The 24,252-nt window shown below is 49.5% G+C and overlaps 1 protein-coding gene across 1 annotated transcript in view; it reads left to right on the forward strand.

Annotated features, from left to right (window-relative positions):
* Positions 1-24,252, forward strand: part of parp14rs1 (poly(ADP-ribose) polymerase family member 14-related sequence 1) — a 38,089-nt gene that overhangs the window by 9,993 nt on the left and 3,844 nt on the right. Inside the window, exons 6-15 of the mRNA XM_079563735.1 lie at positions 1,286-1,607; positions 4,236-6,183; positions 6,858-7,088; positions 14,509-14,727; positions 16,152-16,230; positions 16,468-16,614; positions 16,724-16,786; positions 16,871-17,047; positions 18,025-18,273; positions 19,075-19,686. Of these exons, the coding sequence (XP_079419861.1) occupies positions 1,286-1,607; positions 4,236-6,183; positions 6,858-7,088; positions 14,509-14,727; positions 16,152-16,230; positions 16,468-16,614; positions 16,724-16,786; positions 16,871-17,047; positions 18,025-18,273; positions 19,075-19,686 (4,047 nt within the window). The remainder of the gene's footprint in view (positions 1-1,285; positions 1,608-4,235; positions 6,184-6,857; positions 7,089-14,508; positions 14,728-16,151; positions 16,231-16,467; positions 16,615-16,723; positions 16,787-16,870; positions 17,048-18,024; positions 18,274-19,074; positions 19,687-24,252) is intronic.

Genomic DNA, 24,252 nt, shown 5'->3' on the forward strand with positions numbered 1-24,252 from the left:
ATGCAAAAAATTCAGTTACATAAATTCAGTGTATAAAAAAGACTTTGATAATAAAAACACAAATTAACCTTCTTTAACCTCTTAACTCCCACCTGAACGGATCCCATTTTCTCCAGTTTGGCTTTACCCGAATCAAAAAGCTTCTTGGGAAAAAAGCACCAAAACGGCCACAAAAAATGAGAAGAAAAGAAGGATGTAAACGCAGCAAAAAAGTGACAAAAACTGAACAAAAAAGTGACAAAAATTCTACAAAAATGTGACAAAAATTCAACAAAAATGTGACAAAAAATTCAACAAAAAATGACAAAAAATCAACAAAAATGTGACAAAAATTCAACAAAAATGTGAGAAAAACTCAACCAAAAAGTGACAAAAATTCTGCAAAAAAAATGACAAAAATTCAACAAAAATGTGAGAAAAACTCAACCAACAAGTGACTAAATTTTTTTTTTTTAAAGTGAGAAAAACGCATAAAAAGGTGACACAACACAGCAGCAACGCTAGGAAAAAAAGCTTTCAAATGAGGTGTTACACAGGCCTACAGCCAAAGGGGGCAGCGTGCATTCGGTTTAGTCGGGTGGTAAGAGGTTAAACAGAGTCAGCTTGAGGTCAGTGAGAGACTCTGAGTCTTAATCTAACAGAGGAAACTGGGTGAAGCCAAACTGGAGAAAATGGAGGTGAAGAGATGAAACAAAAAGAACTCAATCCGCCAGATAATTTAGCAGGATTTAACCTCTTAACCCCCGCCTGAACCGAGAGGATCTTTTTCCTCACGTCATCGGATTTTTTCCCATCATTTTTTTGTTGGGTATTCAACTCATTTGTATAACTTTTTTGTCATTTTTTTTGTCATTTTTTGTCACATTTTTGTCTCTTTTTCGTCACATTTTTTTGTCAATTTCTTGTGACATTTTTGCCACTTTTTCATAAATGTTTTCTCACTTTTTTGTCACATTTCCATTATTGTTTTTGTCTCAGTTTTGTTGCTTTTTCACAGCTTGTTTCCAGAAGCTTTTGGATTGGGGTAAAGCCAAACTGGATAAAATGTGCTCGGTTCAGGAGGGAGTTAAGGGGTTTTAACCGAGCCTTAATAACTATGTTACATATATCTCAGTCTAAATCAGGATGCAGTACACTGTTTGGCCACCAGTGTCAAATTGGGGGCGCTGTTCCACTCCTTTTGCAAGGTTAAGGAAACACTGTGGTTTTCTAACTTTTGTTGCAAAGGAACACGTTAGAAATTGGCCTCTCTGACCTCAGTCCTGTCTCCTGATGTTCCTCACAGATGTGCAGAAGCTGCTGCAGAAGCCCCCCCTGATGCGGAAGAAGGAGCTGAAGTTGTACCCGTTTTACCAGTGCCTGGGCCGGGCTCTGTACGGAGCGGACAAGCCCCCCCTGAAGCTGCCCCCCCCCCTGGTGCTCCCCGCAGACCCGGCCCTGCTGCAGCTCCTGCGCAGCCGACCCTCAGAGCTGCAGGAGCTCCAGACACAGCTGCAGAACATCTGGAGCAGAGCGGAGCTGCTGCAGGACGCACTGAAGCTCAGCCCGGAGCCCAGGCTGCTGCAGCAGGAGGAGGCGGAGCTACAGGGGTGGAGCGCCTCCGCCAGGTAAACACAGTCATTACAGGAGGCGGAGCTACAGGGGTGGAGCTCCTCCCTCAGGTAAACACAGTCATTACAGGAGGAGGCGGAGCTACAGGGGTGGAGCGCCTCCCTCAGGTAAACACAGTCATTACAGGAGGAGGAGGCGGAGCTACAGGGGTGGAGCGCCTCCGCCAGGTAAACACAGTCATTACAGGAGGCGGAGCTACAGGGGTGGGGCGCCTCCCTCAGGTAAACACAGTCATTACAGGAGGAGGAGGCGGAGCTACAGGGGTGGAGCGCCTCCGCCAGGTAAACACAGTCATTACAGGAGGAGGCGGAGCTACAGGGGTGGAGCGCCTCCACCAGGTAAACACAGGCTGCTGCAGCAGGAGGAGGCGGAGCTACAGGGGTGGAGCGCCTCCGCCAGGTAAACACAGACATTACAGGAGGAGGAGGCGGAGCTACAGGGGTGGAGCGCCTCCCTCAGGTAAACACAGGTCATTACAGGAGGAGGAGGAGGAGCTACAGGGGTGGAGCGCCTCCGCCAGGTAAACACAGGTCATTACAGGAGGAGGAGGAGCTACAGGGGTGGAGCTCCTCCGCCAGGTAAACACAGTCATTACAGGAGGCGGAGCTACAGGGGTGGAGCGCCTCCCTCAGGTAAACACAGTCATTACAGGAGGCGGAGCTACAGGGGTGGAGCTCCTCCCTCAGGTAAACACAGTCATTACAGGAGAAGGAGGAGGAGCTACAGGGGTGGAGCGCCTCCGCCAGGTAAACACAGTCATTACAGGAGGCGGAGCTACAGGGGTGGAGCGCCTCCCTCAGGTAAACACAGTCATTACAGGAGGCGGAGCTACAGGGGTGGAGCTCCTCCCTCAGGTAAACACAGGTCATTACAGGAGGAGGAGGAGGAGCTACAGGGGTGGAGCGCCTCCGCCAGGTAAACACAGGTCATTACAGGAGGAGGAGGAGCTACAGGGGTGGAGCTCCTCCGCCAGGTAAACACAGTCATTACAGGAGGCGGAGCTACAGGGGTGGAGCGCCTCCGCCAGGTAAACACAGTCATTACAGGAGGAGGAGGAGCTACAGGGGTGGAGCTCCTCCTCCAGGTAAACACAGTCATTACAGGAGGAGGAGGAGGAGCTACAGGGGTGGAGCTCCTCCCTCAGGTAAACACAGTCATTACAGGAGGAGGAGGAGCTACAGGGGTGGAGCGCCTCCGCCAGGTAAACACAGTCATTACAGGAGGAGGAGGAGGAGCTACAGGGGTGGAGCGCCTCCGCCAGGTAAACACAGTCATTACAGGAGGCGGAGCTACAGGGGTGGAGCGCCTCCCTCAGGTAAACACAGTCATTACAGGAGGCGGAGCTACAGGGGTGGAGCTCCTCCCTCAGGTAAACACAGTCATTACAGGAGGAGGAGCTACAGGGGTGGAGCGCCTCCCTCAGGTAAACACAGTCATTACAGGAGGCGGAGCTACAGGGGTGGAGCTCCTCCCTCAGGTAAACACAGTCATTACAGGAGGAGGAGCTACAGGGGTGGAGCGCCTCCACCAGGTAAACACAGGTCATTACAGGAGGAGGAGGAGGAGCTACAGGGGTGGAGCGCCTCCCTCAGGTAAACACAGTCATTACAGGAGGAGGAGGAGGAGCTACAGGGGTGGAGCGCCTCCGCCAGGTAAACACAGTCATTACAGGAGGAGGAGGCGGAGCTACAGGGGTGGAGCGCCTCCCTCAGGTAAACACAGGTCATTACAGGAGGAGGAGGCGGAGCTACAGGGGTGGAGCGCCTCCGCCAGGTAAACACAGTCATTACAGGAGGAGGAGCTACAGGGGTGGAGCTCCTCCCTCAGGTAAACACAGTCATTACAGGAGGAGGAGGAGCTACAGGGGTGGAGCGCCTCCCTCAGGTAAACACAGGTCATTACAGGAGGAGGAGGCGGAGCTACAGGGGTGGAGCGCCTCCGCCAGGTAAACACAGTCATTACAGGAGGAGGAGCTACAGGGGTGGAGCTCCTCCCTCAGGTAAACACAGTCATTACAGGAGGAGGCGGAGCTACAGGGGTGGAGCTCCTCCCTCAGGTAAACACAGTCATTACAGGAGGCGGAGCTACAGGGGTGGAGCTCCTCCCTCAGGTAAACACAGGTCATTACAGGAGGAGGAGAAATTGTGAAAAACAAGTGGAAAAATCTGAGTAAATTTGGAAAAACAAACAAAATTAGCAACACATTTTTTTTTAATTGAAGAAAAAAATGAGAAAAACTTTATTCCGCCCTTTTGTAGTGAAGGAAAGTTTCTTGGTTGTTTCACCACAAATAAATGATACAAATGTTAAAGTAATTAAGTGGAAGGAAAAGGAATAAATTAATAAATTAATAAATATTGTTCCGTTTATGGTTCTATATGACAATATTTTTGTATCGGTATCGGAAACCAAGTGTCGTTAAAGCACTGAAATCTAAAAAAAAATCGATTTCAGTGCTTTTTTGTCACTTTTTTGTTGTATTTTTCTCCTCGTTTCGTCGCTGTTTTGAAGCGTTTAGATTTGGGTAAAGCCAAACTGGGCTCAGGCAGATCTGACCAGGTGGGCCCGGCTCTGTCTGCGCCTCACGCCTCCTCACGCCTCCTCACGCCTCGTCTCTCCCTCAGGTCCCTCGTGTCCCGGTTCCTGTCCCGGTTCGAGGTCTGGAAGTTGAACCCTCCCCCGGACCTGTGGAAGCAGAGTCTGGAGAAGGTCTCCGCCCTCCTGGTGGGCCGCGCCCAGGTCCTGCTGGTCCCTCAGGAGACCGACGGACTCCTCAAAGTGGTGGGGCCTCGGTCGGACATCTCCGAGCTCCAGGAGCCTCTGTGCGAGTCCGTGAACTCCATCATCAAGCGGGCGCGGCGTGAGAAGGACCAGGTCACGGAGCAGGTCAAGGTCCCCATGCGCGTCTTCCACCTGCTGTCCCGGGACGGCCTCCAGCAGAAGCTCCTCGCCGTTTACCCCGAGATGCAGTTCGACACCCGCTCCGGCCCGTTCCCCAAAGTCACCGGGTTAACGGAGGAGATCGCCAACGCCAACAAGCTCATTTACGAAGCGATGCTCGCGCTGGAGAAGCAGAACGTGGACCTGGACCGCTACGTTCTGGAGTTCATGAGAGGGGACGAGCAGGAGGAGCAGATCAACGCCATGCTGAGCCGAAACCACGCCGTCTACGAGAGCGCGGAGAGCAGGGTCAGGCTGCTGGCCTTCACCGAGGAGGACCTGAGCGACGCCCAGGAGCTCCTGAAGACGCAGCTCGTGTCCCAGTACGTGAAGGCGGAGGACGGGGACGTGTTGAGGAGCGGCGAGTGGAAACAGCTGCTCGCTCGCGTCCAGAACGACCACGAGAAGGAGAGGAAGAAGGTCCAGGTCCTCACGCAGGGCGATCAGGTCGTGGTGTCCGGGTTCCGAGACGCCGTCGCCAGCCTCGCCCACGAGCTCGACCACTTCCTCAAGCAAAACGCGCAGATCCAGGAGAGCGTCGCCGTGAAACCCGCCGCCAAACTGGAGTACCTGAGGCAGCTCGGGAAGTCCAAGCTGGACGCGCTCCGGGGGAAGAACGTGGAGGTCTCTTTCGCCAAGGACGGGCTCTCTCTGAGCGGGGCGAGGGCGAGGGTGGAGGTCGGCGTGGGGCTCGTGCGCGAGGCGCTGGATTCGGTCGCCTTCGAAGCGCTGGTCGTCGTCAAACACGGGGCGAGGAAAGTGTTCGAGGACGGGGAGGTGAACTACCTGGCGAGCATCGGGAACCAAACGGGCTGCCTGGTCGCCATCGCGGACGACGTCCCGGCGGCGGGCGCTTTCCCGAAGCCGGTTTACGAGGCGCAGACGCCGGACGGGGTGAGGGTTTTCGTGGCGAACGCGGACATGTGCGGGTACCCGGCGCACGCCATCGTCAACGCGGCGGTGGAGGATCTGCAGCTGAAGTCGGGGCTGGCGGCGGCGCTGCTGAAGGCGGCGGGTCCACAGCTGCAGGTCGAGTGCGACAGAATCCACGTGTCGAAAGGGGATCTGAGCCCGGGCGAGTGCGAGGTGACGAACGCGGGCGGGACTCTGGCGTGCAGGAAGATCATCCACGCCGTCGGGCCGAGGTACGATCAGGCGCACGCGGCGAGCCTCCTGAAGCGCGCGGTGAGGCGGAGCCTGGAGCTGGCCGAGCAGCATCAGTGCGAGTCGCTGGCCGTGCCCGCCGTCAGCCGGAACCGGAACTTCCCGCTGAGGGAGTGCGCGCGGGTCATCGTGAGCGCCGTGAGCGAGCACTGCGAGGAGCGCGGCGCCCGGCGGTCCCTGAAGAGCGTGCATCTGGTGAGCAACGAGGAGGCGGCGGTGAAGGCCATGGAGGAGGCCGTGAAGCAGGAGTTTGGAGGCAGAGGAGGCGCCGCTGCTCCTCCCGCTGCTCCTCCCGCGCCTCGTCCTGCTCTTGTTCTGCCTCCTGCTCCGAAAAAGCCGGTGGCGTCTCCGTGGTCCGGCCCCCTGGTTTCCCCTCCGGCGCCGGTCGACCCCAACTGCCTGGGCAAAGAGGTGACCAAAGAAGGACTGGAGTTCAGCATCATCAAGGGACACCTGGAGAAGGCCACGGTAAACACCCGTCTTTAACCCCTTAACTCCCACCTGAACCGAGCACGGTTTCTCCAGTTTGGCTTTACCCCAATCCAAAAGCTTCTGGAAAAAAGCTGTGAAAATAGCAACAAAACTGAGACAAAAACAATGATGGAAATGTGACAAAAACATGACGAAAAATTGATGAAAAAATGACGAAAAAATTACAAAAAATTACAAAAAATTTATAAAAATGAGACATGTTCTTACCTGAGCTCAGTTGATCCGTACCTGTCTGGTCTTTGTGTCCGTGGAAGAGCGCGGTCGCTTCTAACTTCAGCCCCGTTTGGAGCCATAGGAATATATAGGAATACAGGTACACATCAACTCGTCTAAGCTCCGGTAAGAACATGTCTCAGTGTGGGAGAACGTGGCCACAGACATTTTTTGTCACATTTTTGTCCCTACATTTCAACCCTTTCATGAAATCACTGTGAATCACAAAGCTTTATAAAGCAGTGGCTCTCTGGTTCCTCTGGTTCCTCCCTGGCTCCTCTGGTTCCTCTGGCTCCTCTGGCTCCTCTCTGGTTCCTCTGGCTCCTCTGGCTCCTCTGGCTCCTCTCTGGTTCCTCTGGTTCCTCTGCGGTTCCTCTGGTTCCTCCCTGGTTCCTCTGGTTCCTCTGGTTCCTCCCTGACCCAGTGTCTCTCCGCAGACGGACGTGATCGTGAACACCGTCACCGCGGGGCTGGACCTGAACCAGGGCGCCGTGTCCAAGGCCATCTTCTCCGCGGCCGGACCCGCCCTTCAGACCATGGTCCAGGCCAAGCAGACCCAGGCCACGGTGGGGGACGTGATCGTGACCGAGGGGGCCAACCTGAACTGCCAGAAGGTCCTTCACGCCGTGGCCCCGCACAACGACAACGGGCAGGGCGCCGCGCTCAAGGTGAGGAGAGACGTGTGCAGCGCCGCAGAGCCTACAATCCTCCGCCATTCATCTCACTGTAGAACCCACTAACCCTGTAGTTCATCTCACTGTAGAACTCACTAACCCTGTAGTTCATCTCACTGTAGAACTCACTAACCCTGTAGTTCATCTCACTGTGAAACTCACTAACCCTGTAGTTCATCTCACTGTGAAACTCACTAACCCTGTAGTTCATCTCACTGTGAAACTCACTAACCCTGTAGTTCATCTCACTGTGAAACTCACTAACCCTGTAGTTCATCTCACTGTAGAACCCACTAACCCTGTAGTTCATCTCACTGTAGAACTCACTAACCCTGTAGTTCATCTCACTGTAGAACTCACTAACCCTGTAGTTCATCTCACTGTAGAACTCACTAACCCTGTAGTTCATCTCACTGTGAAACTCACTAACCCTGTAGTTCATCTCACTGTGAAACTCACTAACCCTGTAGTTCATCTCACTGTGAAACTCACTAACCCTGTAGTTCATCTCACTGTGAAACTCACTAACCCTGTAGTTCATCTCACTGTAGAACCCACTAACCCTGTAGTTCATCTCACTGTAGAACTCACTAACCCTGTAGTTCATCTCACTGTAGAACTCACTAACCCTGTAGTTCATCTCACTGTAGAACCCACTAACCCTGTAGATCATCTCACTGTGAAACTCACTAACCCTGTAGTTCATCTCACTGTGAAACTCACTAACCCTGTAGTTCATCTCACTGTAGAACTCACTAACCCTGTAGTTCATCTCACTGTGAAACTCACTAACCCTGTAGATCATCTCACTGTAGAACTCACTAACCCTGTAGTTCATCTCACTGTGAAACTCACTAACCCTGTAGTTCATCTCACTGTGAAACTCACTAACCCTGTAGTTCATCTCACTGTGAAACTCACTAACCCTGTAGTTCATCTCACTGTGAAACTCACTAACCCTGTAGTTCATCTCACTGTGAAACTCACTAACCCTGTAGTTCATCTCACTGTGAAACTCACTAACCCTGTAGATCATCTCACTGTCAAACTCACTAACCCTGTAGTTCATCTCACTGTGAAACTCACTAACCCTGTAGTTCATCTCACTGTAGAACCCACTAACCCTGTAGTTCATCTCACTGTAGAACTCACTAACCCTGTAGTTCATCTCACTGTGAAACTCACTAACCCTGTAGTTCATCTCACTGTGAAACTCACTAACCCTGTAGTTCATCTCACTGTAGAACCCACTAACCCTGTAGTTCATCTCACTGTGAAACTCACTAACCCTGTAGTTCATCTCACTGTAGAACCCACTAACCCTGTAGTTCATCTCACTGTGAAACTCACTAACCCTGTAGTTCATCTCACTGTAGAACCCACTAACCCTGTAGTTCATCTCACTGTGAAACTCACTAACCCTGTAGTTCATCTCACTGTGAAACCTACTAACCCTGTAGTTCATCTCACTGTGAAACTCACTAACCCTGTAGTTCATCTCACTGTAGAACCCACTAACCCTGTAGTTCATCTCACTGTGAAACTCACTAACCCTGTAGTTCATCTCACTGTGAAACTCACTAACCCTGTAGTTCATCTCACTGTGAAACCCACTAACCCTGTAGTTCATCTCACTGTGAAACTCACTAACCCTGTAGATCATCTCACTGTGAAACTCACTAACCCTGTAGTTCATCTCACTGTAGAACTCACTAACCCTGTAGTTCATGTCACTGTGAAACCTACTAACCCTGATAGTGAAGAGCCTGACTGTTGATAATAAAGAGCCTGACTGTTAATAGTAAAGAGCCTGACTGTTGATAATGAAGAGCCTGACTGTTGATAGTAAAGAGCCTGACTGTTGATAGTAAAGAGCCTGACTGTTGATAGTAAAGAGCCTGACTGTTGATAGTAAAGAGCCTGACTGTTGATAGTGAAGAGCCTGACTGTTGATGGTAAAGAGCCTGACTGTTGATAGTAAAGAGCCTGACTGTTGATAATAAAGAGCCTGACTGTTGATAGTGAAGAGCCTGACTGTTGATAATAAAGAGCCTGACTGTTGATAGTGAAGAGCCTGACTGTTGATAATGAAGAGCCTGACTGTTGATAATAAAGAGCCTGACTGTTGATAGTAAAGAGCCTGACTGTTGATAATAAAGAGCCTGACTGTTGATAGTAAAGAGCCTGACTGTTGATAGTAAAGAGCCTGACTGTTGATAATAAAGAGTCTGACTGTTGATAGTAAAGAGTCTGACTGTTGATAGTAAAGAGCCTGACTGTTGATAGTAAAGAGCCTGACTGTTGATAATAAAGAGCCTGACTGTTGATAGTGAAGAGCCTGACTGTTGATAATGAAGAGCCTGACTGTTGATAGTAAAGAGCCTGACTGTTGATAGTAAAGAGCCTGACTGTTGATAGTAAAGAGCCTGACTGTTGATAATAAAGAGCCTGACTGTTGATAGTAAAGAGCCTGACTGTTGATAGTAAAGAGCCTGACTGTTGATAGTAAAGAGCCTGACTGTTGATAGTAAAGAGCCTGACTGTTGATAGTAAAGAGCCTGACTGTTGATAATGAAGAGCCTGACTGTTGATAATAAAGAGTCTGACTGTTGATAGTAAAGAGCCTGACTGTTGATAGTAAAGAGCCTGACTGTTGATAATAAAGAGCCTGACTGTTGATAGTAAAGAGCCTGACTGTTGATAGTAAAGAGCCTGACTGTTGATAATGAAGAGCCTGACTGTTGATAATAAAGAGCCTGACTGTTGATAGTAAAGAGCCTGACTGTTGATAGTGAAGAGCCTGACTGTTGATAGTAAAGAGCCTGACTGTTGATAATGAAGAGCCTGACTGTTGATAATAAAGAGCCTGACTGTTGATAGTAAAGAGCCTGACTGTTGATAGTGAAGAGCCTGACTTGATAATAAATAGCCTGACTGTTGATAATGAAGAGCCTGACTTGATAGTAAAGAGCCTGACTGTTGATAATGAAGAGCCTGACTGTTGATAGTAAAGAGCCTGACTGTTGATAGTGAAGAGCCTGACTTGATAATAATTAGCCTGACTGTTGATAATGAAGAGCCTGACTTGATAGTAAAGAGCCTGACTGTTGATAGTGAAGAGCCTGACTGTTGATAATAAAGAGCCTGACTGTTGATAGTAAAGAGCCTGACTGTTGATAGTAAAGAGCCTGACTGTTGATAATAAAGAGCCTGACTGTTGATAATAAAGAGCCTGACTGTTGATAGTAAAGAGCCTGACTGTTGATAGTAAAGAGCCTGACTGTTGATAATGAAGAGCCTGACTGTTGATAGTAAAGAGCCTGACTGTTGATAATAAAGAGCCTGACTGTTGATAATAAAGAGCCTGACTGTTGATAGTAAAGAGCCTGACTGTTGATAGTGAAGAGCCTGACTGTTGATAGTAAAGAGCCTGACTGTTGATAATAAAGAGCCTGACTGTTGATAATAAAGAGCCTGACTGTTGATAGTAAAGAGCCTGACCGTTGATAGTAAAGAGCCTGACTGTTGATAATAAAGAGTCTGACTGTTGATAGTAAAGAGCCTGACCGTTGATAGTAAAGAGCCTGACTGTTGATAGTAAAGAGCCTGACTGTTGATAGTGAAGAGCCTGACTGTTGATAATAAAGAGCCTGACTGTTGATAGTAAAGAGCCTGACTGTTGATAATAAAGAGCCTGACTGTTGATAATAAAGAGTCTGACTGTTGATAGTGAAGAGCCTGACTGTTGATAGTAAAGAGCCTGACTGTTGATAATAAAGAGCCTGACTGTTGATAATAAAGAGCCTGACTGTTGATAGTAAAGAGCCTGACTGTTGATAGTAAAGAGCCTGACTGTTGATAATAAAGAGCCTGACTGTTGATGGTAAAGAGCCTGACTGTTGATAGTGAAGAGCCTGACTGTTGATAATAAAGAGCCTGACTGTTGATAGTAAAGAGCCTGACTGTTGATAATAAAGAGTCTGACTGTTGATAGTAAAGAGCCTGACTGTTGATAATAAAGAGCCTGACTGTTGATAATAAAGAGCCTGACTGTTGATAGTAAAGAGCCTGACTGTTGATAGTAAAGAGCCTGACTGTTGATAATAAAGAGCCTGACTGTTGATAGTAAAGAGCCTGACTGTTGATAATAAAGAGCCTGACTGTTGATAATAAAGAGCCTGACTGTTGATAATGAAGAGCCTGACTGTTGATAGTAAAGAGCCTGACTGTTGATAATAAAGAGCCTGACTATTGATAGTAAAGAGCCTGACTGTTGATAATAAAGAGCCTGACTGTTGATAGTAAAGAGCCTGACTGTTGATAATAAAGAGCCTGACTGTTGATAGTAAAGAGCCTGACTGTTGATAATAAAGAGCCTGACTGTTGATAATAAAGAGCCTGACTGTTGATAGTAAAGAGCCTGACTGTTGATAGTAAAGAGCCTGACTGTTGATAGTAAAGAGCCTGACTGTTGATAGTGAAGAGCCTGACTGTTGATAGTAAAGAGCCTGACTGTTGATAATAAAGAGCCTGACTGTTGATGGTAAAGAGCCTGACTGTTGATAGTAAAGAGCCTGACTGTTGATAATAAAGAGCCTGACTGTTGATAGTAAAGAGCCTGACTGTTGATAGTGAAGAGCCTGACTGTTGATAGTAAAGAGCCTGACTGTTGATAATAAAGAGCCTGACTGTTGATAATGAAGAGCCTGACTGTTGATAGTAAAGAGCCTGACTGTTGATAATAAAGAGCCTGACTGTTGATAATAAAGAGCCTGACTGTTGATAGTAAAGAGCCTGACTGTTGATAGTGAAGAGCCTGACTGTTGATAGTAAAGAGCCTGACTGTTGATAATAAAGAGCCTGACTGTTGATATTAAAGAGCCTGACTGTTGATAGTAAAGAGCCTGACTGTTGATAATAAAGAGCCTGACTGTTGATAGTAAAGAGCCTGACTGTTGATAATAAAGAGCCTGACTGTTGATAATGAAGAGCCTGACTGTTGATAATAAAGAGCCTGACTGTTGATAGTAAAGAGCCTGACTGTTGATAATAAAGAGCCTGACTGTTGATAATGAAGAGCCTGACTGTTGATAGTAAAGAGCCTGACTGTTGATAATAAAGAGCCTGACTGTTGATAATAAAGAGCCTGACTGTTGATAATGAAGAGCCTGACTGTTGATAATAAAGAGCCTGACTGTTGATAATAAAGAGCCTGACTGTTGATAATGAAGAGCCTGACTGTTGATAATAAAGAGCCTGACTGTTGATAATAAAGAGCCTGACTGTTGATATTAAAGAGCCTGACTGTTGATAGTAAAGAGCCTGACTGTTGATAGTAAAGAGCCTGACCGTTGATAATAAAGAGCCTGACTGTTGATAGTAAAGAGCCTGACTGTTGATAATGAAGAGCCTGACTGTTGATAGTAAAGAGCCTGACTGTTGATAATAAAGAGCCTGACTGTTGATAATGAAGAGCCTGACTGTTGATAGTAAAGAGCCTGACTGTTGATAATAAAGAGCCTGACTGTTGATAATAAAGAGCCTGACTGTTGATAATAAAGAGCCTGACTGTTGATAGTAAAGAGCCTGACTGTTGATAATAAAGAGCCTGACTGTTGATAATAAAGAGCCTGACTGTTGATAGTAAAGAGCCTGACTGTTGATAATAAAGAGCCTGACTGTTGATATTAAAGAGCCTGACTGTTGATAGTAAAGAGCCTGACTGTTGATAATAAAGAGCCTGACTGTTGATAATGAAGAGCCTGACTGTTGATAGTAAAGAGCCTGACTGTTGATAGTGAAGAGCCTGACTGTTGATAATGAAGAGCCTGACTGTTGATAGTAAAGAGCCTGACTGTTGATAATGAAGAGCCTGACTGTTGATAATAAAGAGCCTGACTGTTGATAGTAAAGAGCCTGACTGTTGATAATGAAGAGCCTGACTGTTGATAATGAAGAGCCTGACTGTTGATAGTAAAGAGCCTGACTGTTGATAGTGAAGAGCCTGACTGTTGATAGTAAAGAGCCTGACTGTTGATAGTAAAGAGCCTGACTGTTGATAGTAAAGAGCCTGACTGTTGATAGTAAAGAGCCTGACTGTTGATAGTAAAGAGCCTGACTGTTGATAGTAAAGAGCCTGACTGTTGATAATAAAGAGCCTGACTGTTGATAATGAAGAGCCTGACTGTTGATAATGAAGAGCCTGATTGTTGATAGTGAAGAGCCTGACTGTTGATAGTAAAGAGCCTGACTGTTGATAATAAAGAGCCTGACTGTTGATAGTAAAGAGCCTGACTGTTGATAGTAAAGAGCCTGACTGTTGATAATAAAGAGCCTGACTGTTGATAGTGAAGAGCCTGACTGTTGATAATGAAGAGCCTGACTGTTGATAGTAAAGAGCCTGACTGTTGATAATGAAGAGCCTGACTGTTGATAGTAAAGAGCCTGACTGTTGATAATAAAGAGCCTGACTGTTGATAGTAAAGAGCCTGACTGTTGATAATGAAGAGCCTGACTGTTGATAGTAAAGAGCCTGACTGTTGATAATGAAGAGCCTGACTGTTGATAGTAAAGAGCCTGACTGTTGATAGTAAAGAGCCTGACTGTTGATAGTGAAGAGCCTGACTGTTGATAATAAAGAGCCTGACTGTTGATAATGAAGAGCCTGACTGTTGATAGTGAAGAGCCTGACTGTTGATAGTGAAGAGCCTGACTGTTGATAATGAAGAGCCTGACTGTTGATAGTAAAGAGCCTGACTGTTGATAATAAAGAGCCTGACTGTTGATAGTAAAGAGCCTGACTGTTGATAATGAAGAGCCTGACTGTTGATAGTAAAGAGCCTGACTGTTGATAATGAAGAGCCTGACTGTTGATAATGAAGAGCCTGACTGTTGATAGTAAAGAGCCTGACTGTTGATAGTGAAGAGCCTGACTGTTGATAATAAAGAGCCTGACTGTTGATAATGAAGAGCCTGACTGTTGATAGTGAAGAGCCTGACTGTTGATAGTGAAGAGCCTGACTGTTGATAATGAAGAGCCTGACTGTTGATAGTAAAGAGCCTGACTGTTGATAATAAAGAGCCTGACTGTTGATAGTAAAGAGCCTGACTGTTGATAATGAAGAGCCTGACTGTTGATAGTAAAGAGCCTGACTGTTGATAATAAAGAGCCTGACTGTTGATAGTAAAGAGCCTGACTGTTGATAGTAAAGAGCCTGACTGTTGATAGTAAAGAGCCTGACTGTTGATAGTGAAGAGCCTGACTGTTGATAGTAAAGAGCCTGACTGTTGATAGTAAAGAGCCTGACTGTTGATAGTAAAGAGCCTGACTGTTGATAGTAAAGAGCCTGACTTGATAGTAAAGAGCCTGACTGTTGATGGTAAAGAGCCTGACTGATCCCTGTGGCTCCTGCAGCTGCTCGATGGTGTCTTCAGGGACTGTCTCTCCAAAGCTGAAGCCTTGGGAATGACCTCCATCTCCTTCTCCGCGATGGGCACCGGGAACCTGGGCTTCCCCCGCCCCGAGGTCTGGGCCCTGCTCCTGGAGAACGTCCTGGAGATCAGCCGCAAGACGCCCAAGAACCTGCGGCGCGTCCAGGTGGTGCTGTTCCCCGGAGACGCCCAGACCATCCAGGTCAGAGAGTTATCCTCCTGGTACTGTCATTCATCCTCAGAGCTGGGTCACACGTTCATTTATCCTCAGAGCTGGGTCACACGTTCATTTATCCTCAGAGCTGGGTCACACGTTCATTCATCCTCAGAGCTGGGTCACATGTTCATTTATCCTCAGAGCTGGGTCACATGTTCATTCATCCTCAGAGCTGGGTCACATGTTCATTCATCCTCAGAGCTGGGTCACACGTTCATTTATCCTCAGAGCTGGGTCACACGTTCATTTATCCTCAGAGCTGGGTCACATGTTCATTCATCCTCAGAGCTGGGTCACACGTTCATTTATCCTCAGAGCTGGGTCACACGTTCATTTATCCTCAGAGCTGGGTCACATGTTCATTTATCCTCAGAGCTGGGTCACATGTTCATTTATCCTCAGAGCTGGGTCACATGTTCATTTATCCTCAGAGCTGGGTCACATGTTCATTCATCCTCAGAGCTGGGTCACATGTTCATTCATCCTCAGAGCTGGGTCACATGTTCATTCATCCTCAGAGCTGGGTCACATGTTCATTCATCCTCAGAGCTGGGTCACATGTTCATTCATCCTCAGAGCTGGGTCACATGTTCATTCATCCTCAGAGCTGGGTCACATGTTCATTCATCCTCAGAGCTGGGTCACATGTTCCTTTCAGGGACGGCCCCCTTTTCAACCATAAGCCCCCCAATAATAAGAAAGAAAGTGGAATAAAATAATGGAATGAAACTGGAGAGAAAAACAATGAAACAGTAATTATTAATATTCTTAACATAATAATAATATAATGATAATAATAATGGTGTAAAGAAAGGAAAAACAAAAAAAAACGACCATGACATCCCTATGATTATTACTGCTATCCATAGTGCTAAGTGTAACAATGCATTTTCTAACATTATTTATTTATTTTGATTCATTTTCTTCTTTTATTATTGTTATTATTATTTAGCTTTTTTTTATTGTGGTGTGTTTTGTTAAAGGGAAGTGGGCGGGACATGAGAGGAAAAACCTCATAGATTGTCTTGTTTGTTGGTAACTTATGTGAAGTAAAAAAAAAAAAGAAAATGGGTAAAAGTTACGTTTCAATCATAATTTGCCTAATTTAGTTTTTTTTGCTTTGTTTATTTATGTTTTCTTTGTATCTTGTATAAATCTATTGGATCACACTGAAATGGTTTAGTAAAATATTGCACTGATCTCGGAAAGAAAAAAAAAAGAAAAAAATTGTAAAAAGAATGAAAATATAGGAAAATGGGCATTAAATGGAGAGAAAAATCCCGTCAGGACAATCATGTTTTAGAGCAACAAAGCGATGGAAATGTTTCAGACTCAGAAAGTTCCATAAGAATCAGAGTATTTCACTGTTATGGTCCATATAAGCAGGTTAAACTGACTTTTTCCCTCAGGTTTTCAGTGACGAGTTTCAGAAGAAGTTTCCTAAAGCAGGAGGCAGTTCTGCAGCGGCCGCAGCAGCGCCCCCTGGAGGTACACGAACCACACAGCCTAATGAACTAGTTATTTATCAGGGATGAAACAATCCTCAAGGTAATATTAAGCGGGTTCCATCAGGGAGAAGAGACTAAGGTAAAACATAATCTACATAATGCGTGCTACACATGGATACCAAACATGTCAGTGTGTGAAAGTGAAGAGTGGCCATGTTGTTCTTCCAGCATCGAGGTTGTGAAACTCATAGTCAAATGTATTTATCTCCGTTTACAGGAGTCTTCTCTAAAGTCGTGTCAACGTCTTCATCGCACGAGACCAAAATGGGCGGAGTCTCGGTGCAGGTGGTCACCGGTGACATCACCAAGGAAACCACTGACGTCATCGTTAACTCATCCAATGAGAAGTTCTCCCTAAAGTCTGGTAAATATGGAAACTTTCAGTGTAAAGCATCAGTGTGGAACATCTCAGTAGCTTTAACCTGTGCTGATCCGCTCTGTGGCTTTAATCACTCACTCCTGCGTTTGTGAAGGAGTGTCCAAGGCCATCCTGGAGGCAGCAGGTCCCGCCGTGGAGAAGGAGTGTCTCACCCTGGGTAAGATCTACCACTCTGCTGGTGGTGTCCTCCAGAGTCTGACCTCTGTGACCTCTGACCTCTGTGACCTCTGTGACCTCTCAGGCGCTCAGCCCAATGACGGGATGATCCTGACGCAGCCGGGGAACCTGCGCTGTCAGAAGATCCTGCACCTGGTGGGACAGACCGACCTCGGCAAGATCCAGGTCTCAGTGAGAGACGCCCTGATGCTGTGCACCAAACACCAGCTCCGCTCTGTGGCCTTCCCCGCCATCGGCACAGGTAACCCCGCCCCCATGGGCACAGGTAACCCCGCCCCCATGGGCACAGGTAACCCCGCCCCCATGGGCACAGGTAACCCCGCCCCCATGGGCACAGGTAACCCCGCCCCCATGGGCACAGGTAACCCCGCCCCCATCGGCGCAGGTAACCCCGCCGCCATCGGCACAGGTAACCCCGCCCCCATGGGCACAGGTAACCCCGCCCCCTAACCGCCATCGGCACAGGTAACCCCGCCCCCATGGGCACAGGTAACCCCGCCCCCATCAGCACAGGTAACCCCGCCCCCATCGGCACAGGTAACCCCGCCCCCATTGGCACAGGTAACCCCGCCCCCATCAGCACAGGTAACCCCGCCCCCATTGGCACAGGTAACCCCGCCCCCATCAGCACAGGTAACCCCGCCCCCATTGGCACAGGTAACCCCGCCCCCATCAGCACAGGTAACCCCGCCCCCATGGGCACAGGTAACCCCGCCCCCATGGGCACAGGTAACCCCGCCCCCATGGGCACAGGTAACCCCGCCCCCATGGGCACAGGTAACCCCGCCCCCATTGGCACAGGTAACCCCGCCCCCATCGGCACAGGTAACCCCGCCCCCATGGGCACAGGTAACCCCGCCCCCATGGGCACAGGTAACCCCGCCCCCATTGGCACAGGTAACCCCGCCCCCATCGGCACAGGTAACCCCGCCCCCATCGGCACAGGTAACCCCGCCCCCATCGGCACAGGTAACCCCGCCCCCATCGGCACAGGTAACCCCGCCCCCATCGGCACAGGTAACCCCGCCCCCATCGGCACAGGTAACCCCGCCCCCTCCTGCCTTCGGCACAGGTAATCCCGCCCCCATCAGCACAGGCAACCTCGCCCCCTCCGCCATCAGCACAGGTAGCCCCGCCCCCATCAGCACAGGTAGCCCCGCCCCCCTGAGATGGTGAGCTCCACAGAGTTAAAGTTCAGCGTGTGACCTCTGCCTGCAGGTCAGGGCAGCGTCGCGGCGCGAGGAGTCGCAGACGCCATGTTTGACGCGGTGATCGACGTCCTGACCACAAACCCCAGCAGCTCTCTGAAAACCGTGAAGGTGGTGATCTTCCAGAAGCCGATGCTCAAAGACTTCCACGACAGTCTGCAGCACCGCGCCGCCACCCCCAGCGGTCAGCAGCAGAACGCCGCCCCGGACAAGCCGAAGGAGACCGGCGTGCTGGGGGCGCTCGCCGGGAGGATCAAGTGTAAGTGACCACATTCACACGAAACATCTCAGCACACGTCAGGAGCTGCTGTGTCCTGTGGATGTTCAACCACATGGTCCACGCCGGATCTGTGTCCCGCCCACACGCTTCAGAGAGGGACACCATAGATACAGACGGCATCGCGTCAGAGAAGGGGCGTGGCTTCACCCAGGGGGAAAATAGAATCTTTAGAGAAACATAATTTTTCACTCTTTTCAACCATTTTCTGTTGGAATATCAACTTATTTATCACATATATAGTCAAGTCTAAATCGGGCCCATATGGATATTTTCTCACAGCAGATTGTTCAGTAATAGTGAAAAAACGGCAGTTGTAGCAAGCGCTAGCTAACCGTTAGCATTAGCCTGATGCTAATGTAGCATCATGTTAGCATTCTCCGTTATTCATGTATTTATGGGCTGTTGAACCACTTTGGCTCCTCTCCATGTCTTTGTATCTTTATTTAGTAGAAACTATATTTATCATTCAGTATTTGTTGTATAATGATATAATGAGCTCCAGAGAGGTTCTAATGAGCCCAGAGAGGTTCTAATAAGCTCCAGAGAGGTTCTAATGAGCTCCAGAGAGGTTCTAATGAGCTCCAGAGAGGTTCTAATGAGCCCAGAGAGGTTCTAATGAGCCCAGAGAGGTTCTAATAAGCTCCAGAGAGGTTCTAATGAGCTCCAGAGAGGTTCTAATGAGCTCCAGAGAGGTTCTAATGAGCTCCAGAGAGGTTCTTGTGTTGGACCGTTTTCTCTCAAAGCCTTTTAGATTAGTAACCGTTTCCTCTCCCTCCGCAGCGATCTTCGCTCCGGCGTCGCCGCAGAAACCGGCGTCGGGCGGTGACTTTGTGATTGAGGCTGTTAAACCCGCCCCTTTGTGCTTCCACATCTGCGGAGACTCCGCCTCCAAAGTCAGCGCCGCTAAAAAGAAAATCAACTCCATTCTGTCCAAGAACCTGGCGAGCGTCCCCATCCCAGACGAGAGCGTCCTGAGCCTGAGCGCCGAGGCCCGGCAGCAGCTGGTGGAGCTCCAGCGCCGCACGGGCGTGGGCATCCGCGTGGAGGCGGCCAGCGGGCGGGGCAGCATCACTGTGGAGGGGCTGGCCATCGAGGTGCCCGACGTCACCAACAAGATCCACGAGATGCTGAAGGCGGCGCGGCACGAGGAGGACCTGAGCCAGAAGGCGGCGCTGCTGAGCGCGATGGTGGACTGGCAGTACGCGCGCACCGGAGACGACTACAAAAGCTTCGACGCCAAGACCAACTACGAGCTGGAGCAGGCGCTGGAGAAGAACCTGAAGGAGGTCAAGGTCAAGCTGAACGGGCAGGAGTACACCGTGAAGCTGCCCAAAGGCCCCGCCTCCAGGGGCGGAGTCAGCCTCAGTGTGCAGAGGATCAACAAGATGAGCGGTGAGTCACAGTGAGCAGAGGGTCAGTGAGATGAGTCACAGTGAGCAGAGGATCAACAAGATGAGCGGTGAGTCACAGTGAGCAGAGGGTCAGTGAGACGAGTCACAGTGAGCAGAGGATCAACAAGATGAGCGGTGAGTCACAGTGAGCAGAGGGTCAGTGAGATGAGTCACAGTGAGCAGAGGGTCAGTGAGATGAGTCACAGTGAGCAGAGGGTCAGTAAGATGAGTCACAGTGTGCAGAGGGTCAGTAAGATGAGTCACAGTGTGCAGAGGGTCAGTGAGATGAGTCACAGTGAGCAGAGGGTCAGTAAGATGAGTCACAGTGTGCAGAGGGTCAGTGAGATGAGTCACAGTGAGCAGAGGGTCAGTAAGATGAGTCACAGTGTGCAGAGGGTCAGTGAGATGAGTCACAGTGAGCAGAGGGTCAGTGAGATGAGTGTGAGTCACAGTGAGCAGAGGGTCAGTGAGATGAGTGTGAGTCACAGTGAGCAGAGGGTCAGTGAGATGAGTGTGAGTCACAGTGAGCAGAGGGTCAGTGAGACGAGTCACAGTGAGCAGAGGGTCAGTGAGATGAGTCACAGTGAGCAGAGGGTCAGTGAGATGAGTCACAGTGAGCAGAGGGTCAGTGAGATGAGTCACAGTGAGCAGAGGGTCAGTGAGATGAGTCACAGTGAGCAGAGGGTCAGTAAGATGAGACACAGTGAGCAGAGGGTCAGTGAGATGAGACACAGTGAGCAGAGGGTCAGTAAGATGAGTCACAGTGAGCAGAGGGTCAGTAAGATGAGTCACAGTGAGCAGAGGGTCAGTGAGATGAGTCACAGTGAGCAGAGGGTCAGTGAGATGAGTCACAGTGAGCAGAGGGTCAGTAAGATGAGTCACAGTGAGCAGAGGGTCAGTAAGATGAGTCACAGTGAGCAGAGGGTCAGTGAGATGAGTCACAGTGAGCAGAGGGTCAGTGAGATGAGTCACAGTGAGCAGAGGGTCAGTGAGATGAGACACAGTGAGCAGAGGGTCAGTGAGATGAGACACAGTGAGCAGAGGGTCAGTAAGATGAGACACAGTGAGCAGAGGGTCAGTAAGATGAGTCACAGTGAGCAGAGGGTCAGTAAGATGAGACACAGTGAGCAGAGGGTCAGTAAGATGAGACACAGTGAGCAGAGGGTCAGTAAGATGAGTCACAGTGAGCAGAGGGTCAGTAAGATGAGACACAGTGAGCAGAGGGTCAGTAAGATGAGTCACAGTGAGCAGAGGGTCAGTGAGATGAGTCACAGTGAGCAGAGGGTCAGTAAGATGAGTCACAGTGAGCAGAGGGTCAGTGAGATGAGTGTGAGTCACAGTGAGCAGAGGGTCAGTGAGATGAGTGTGAGTCACAGTGAGCAGAGGGTCAGTAAGATGAGTCACAGTGAGCAGAGGGTCAGTAAGATGATTCACAGTGAGCAGAGGGTCAGTAAGATGAGACACACAGAGCAGAGGGTCAGTGAGATGAGTCACAGTGAGCAGAGGGTCAGTAAGATGAGACACAGTGAGCAGAGGGTCAGTGAGATGAGCGTGAGTCACAGTGAGCAGAGGGTCAGTGAGATGAGACACAGTGAGCAGAGGGTCAGTGAGATGAGTCACAGTGAGCAGAGGGTCAGTAAGATGAGACACAGTGTGCAGAGGGTCAGTGAGATGAGACACAGTGAGCAGAGGGTCAGTGAGATGAGTCACAGTGAGCAGAGGGTCAGTGAGATGAGTCACAGTGAGCAGAGGGTCAGTAAGATGAGACACAGTGAGCAGAGGGTCAGTGAGATGAGACACAGTGAGCAGAGGGTCAGTGAGATGAGTCACAGTGAGCAGAGGGTCAGTAAGATGAGTCACAGTGAGCAGAGGGTCAGTGAGATGAGTCACAGTGAGCAGAGGGTCAGTGAGATGAGTCACAGTGAGCAGAGGGTCAGTGAGATGAGTCACAGTGAGCAGAGGGTCAGTAAGATGAGACACAGTGAGCAGAGGGTCAGTGAGATGAGACACAGTGAGCAGAGGGTCAGTGAGATGAGTCACAGTGAGCAGAGGGTCAGTAAGATGAGTCACAGTGAGCAGAGGGTCAGTAAGATGAGACACAGTGAGCAGAGGGTCAGTGAGATGAGTCACAGTGTGCAGAGGGTCAGTGAGATGAGACACAGTGAGCAGAGGGTCAGTAAGATGAGACACAGTGAGCAGAGGGTCAGTGATTTGAGTCACAGTGAGCAGAGGGTCAGTGAGATGAGTCACAGTGAGCAGAGGGTCAGTGAGATGAGTCACAGTGAGCAGAGGGTCAGTAAGATGAGTCACAGTGAGCAGAGGGTCAGTGAGATGAGTCACAGTGAGCAGAGGGTCAGTGAGATGAGTCACAGTGAGCAGAGGGTCAGTCAGATGAGTCACAGTGAGCAGAGGGTCAGTGAGATGAGTCACAGTGAGCAGAGGGTCAGTGAGATGAGTGTGAGTCACAGTGAGCAGAGGGTCAGTAAGATGAGTCACAGTGAGCAGAGGGTCAGTGATTTGAGTCACAGTGAGCAGAGGGTCAGTGAGATGAGTCACAGTGAGCAGAGGGTCAGTGAGATGAGTCACAGTGAGCAGAGGGTCAGTGATTTGAGTCACAGTGAGCAGAGGGTCAGTGATTTGAGTCACAGTGAGCAGAGGGTCAGTGAGATGAGTCACAGTGAGCAGAGGGTCAGTCAGATGAGTCACAGTGAGCAGAGGGTCAGTAAGATGAGTCACAGTGAGCAGAGGGTCAGTGAGATGAGTCACAGTGAGCAGAGGGTCAGTCAGATGAGTCACAGTGAGCAGAGGGTCAGTGAGATGAGTCACAGTGAGCAGAGGGTCAGTAAGATGAGTCACAGTGAGCAGAGGGTCAGTCAGATGAGTCACAGTGAGCAGAGGGTCAGTGAGATGAGTCACAGTGAGCAGAGGGTCAGTCAGATGAGTCACAGTGAGCAGAGGGTCAGTCAGATGAGTCACAGTGAGCAGAGGGTCAGTGAGATGAGTCACAGTGAGCAGAGGGTCAGTGAGATGAGTCACAGTGAGCAGAGGGTCAGTAAGATGAGTCACAGTGAGCAGAGGGTCAGTCAGATGAGTCACAGTGAGCAGAGGGTCAGTGAGATGAGTCACAGTGAGCAGAGGGTCAGTCAGATGAGTCACAGTGAGCAGAGGGTCAGTAAGATGAGTCACAGTGAGCAGAGGGTCAGTCAGATGAGTCACAGTGAGCAGAGGGTCAGTCAGATGAGTCACAGTGAGCAGAGGGTCAGTGAGATGAGTCACAGTGAGACACAGTGAGCAGAGGGTCAGTAAGATGAGTCACAGTGAGCAGAGGGTCAGTCAGATGAGTCACAGTGAGCAGAGGGTCAGTCAGATGAGTCACAGTGAGCAGAGGGTCAGTGAGATGAGTCACAGTGAGACACAGTGAGCAGAGGGTCAGTGAGATGAGTCACAGTGAGACACAGTGAGCAGAGGGTCAGTGAGATGAGTCACAGTGAGCAGAGGGTCAGTGAGATGAGCGTGAGTCACAGTGAGCAGAGGGTCAGTGAGATGAGACACAGTGAGCAGAGGGTCAGTGAGATGAGTCACAGTGAGCAGAGGGTCAGTGAGATGAGACACAGTGAGCAGAGGGTCAGTGAGATGAGACACAGTGAGCAGAGGGTCAGTGAGATGAGACACAGTGAGCAGAGGGTCAGTGATTTGAGTCACAGTGAGCAGAGGGTCAGTGATTTGAGTCACAGTGAACAGAGGGTCAGTGAGATGAGTCACAGTGAGCAGAGGGTCAGTGATTTGAGTCACAGTGAACAGAGGGTCAGTGAGATGAGTCACAGTGAACAGAGGGTCAGTGATTTGAGTCACAGTGAGCAGAGGGTCAGTGAGATGAGACACAGTGAGCAGAGGGTCAGTGAGATGAGTCACAGTGAGCAGAGGGTCAGTGAGATGAGACACAGTGAGCAGAGGGTCAGTGAGATGAGTCACAGTGAGCAGAGGGTCAGTGAGATGAGTCACAGTGAGCAGAGGGTCAGTGAGATGAGTCACAGTGAGACACAGTGAGCAGAGGGTCAGTGAGATGAGTCACAGTGTGCAGAGGGTCAGTGAGATGAGTCACAGTGAGCAGAGGGTCAGTGAGATGAGACACAGTGAGCAGAGGGTCAGTAAGATGAGTCACAGTGAGCAGAGGGTCAGTGATTTGAGTCACAGTGAACAGAGGGTCAGTGAGATGAGTCACAGTGAGCAGAGGGTCAGTGAGATGAGTCACAGTGAGCAGAGGGTCAGTGATTTGAGTCACAGTGAACAGAGGGTCAGTGAGATGAGTCACAGTGAGCAGAGGGTCAGTGATTTGAGTCACAGTGAGCAGAGGGTCAGTGAGATGAGACACAGTGAGCAGAGGGTCAGTGAGATGAGTCACAGTGAGCAGAGGGTCAGTGAGATGAGTCACAGTGAGCAGAGGGTCAGTGAGATGAGACACAGTGAGCAGAGGGTCAGTGAGATGAGTCACAGTGAGCAGAGGGTCAGTGAGATGAGACACAGTGAGCAGAGGGTCAGTGAGATGAGTCACAGTGAGCAGAGGGTC

The sequence above is a fragment of the Gobius niger genome, assembly GCF_951799975.1.
Source record: "Gobius niger genome assembly, chromosome: 9".
NCBI lineage: Eukaryota > Metazoa > Chordata > Actinopteri > Gobiiformes > Gobiidae > Gobius > Gobius niger.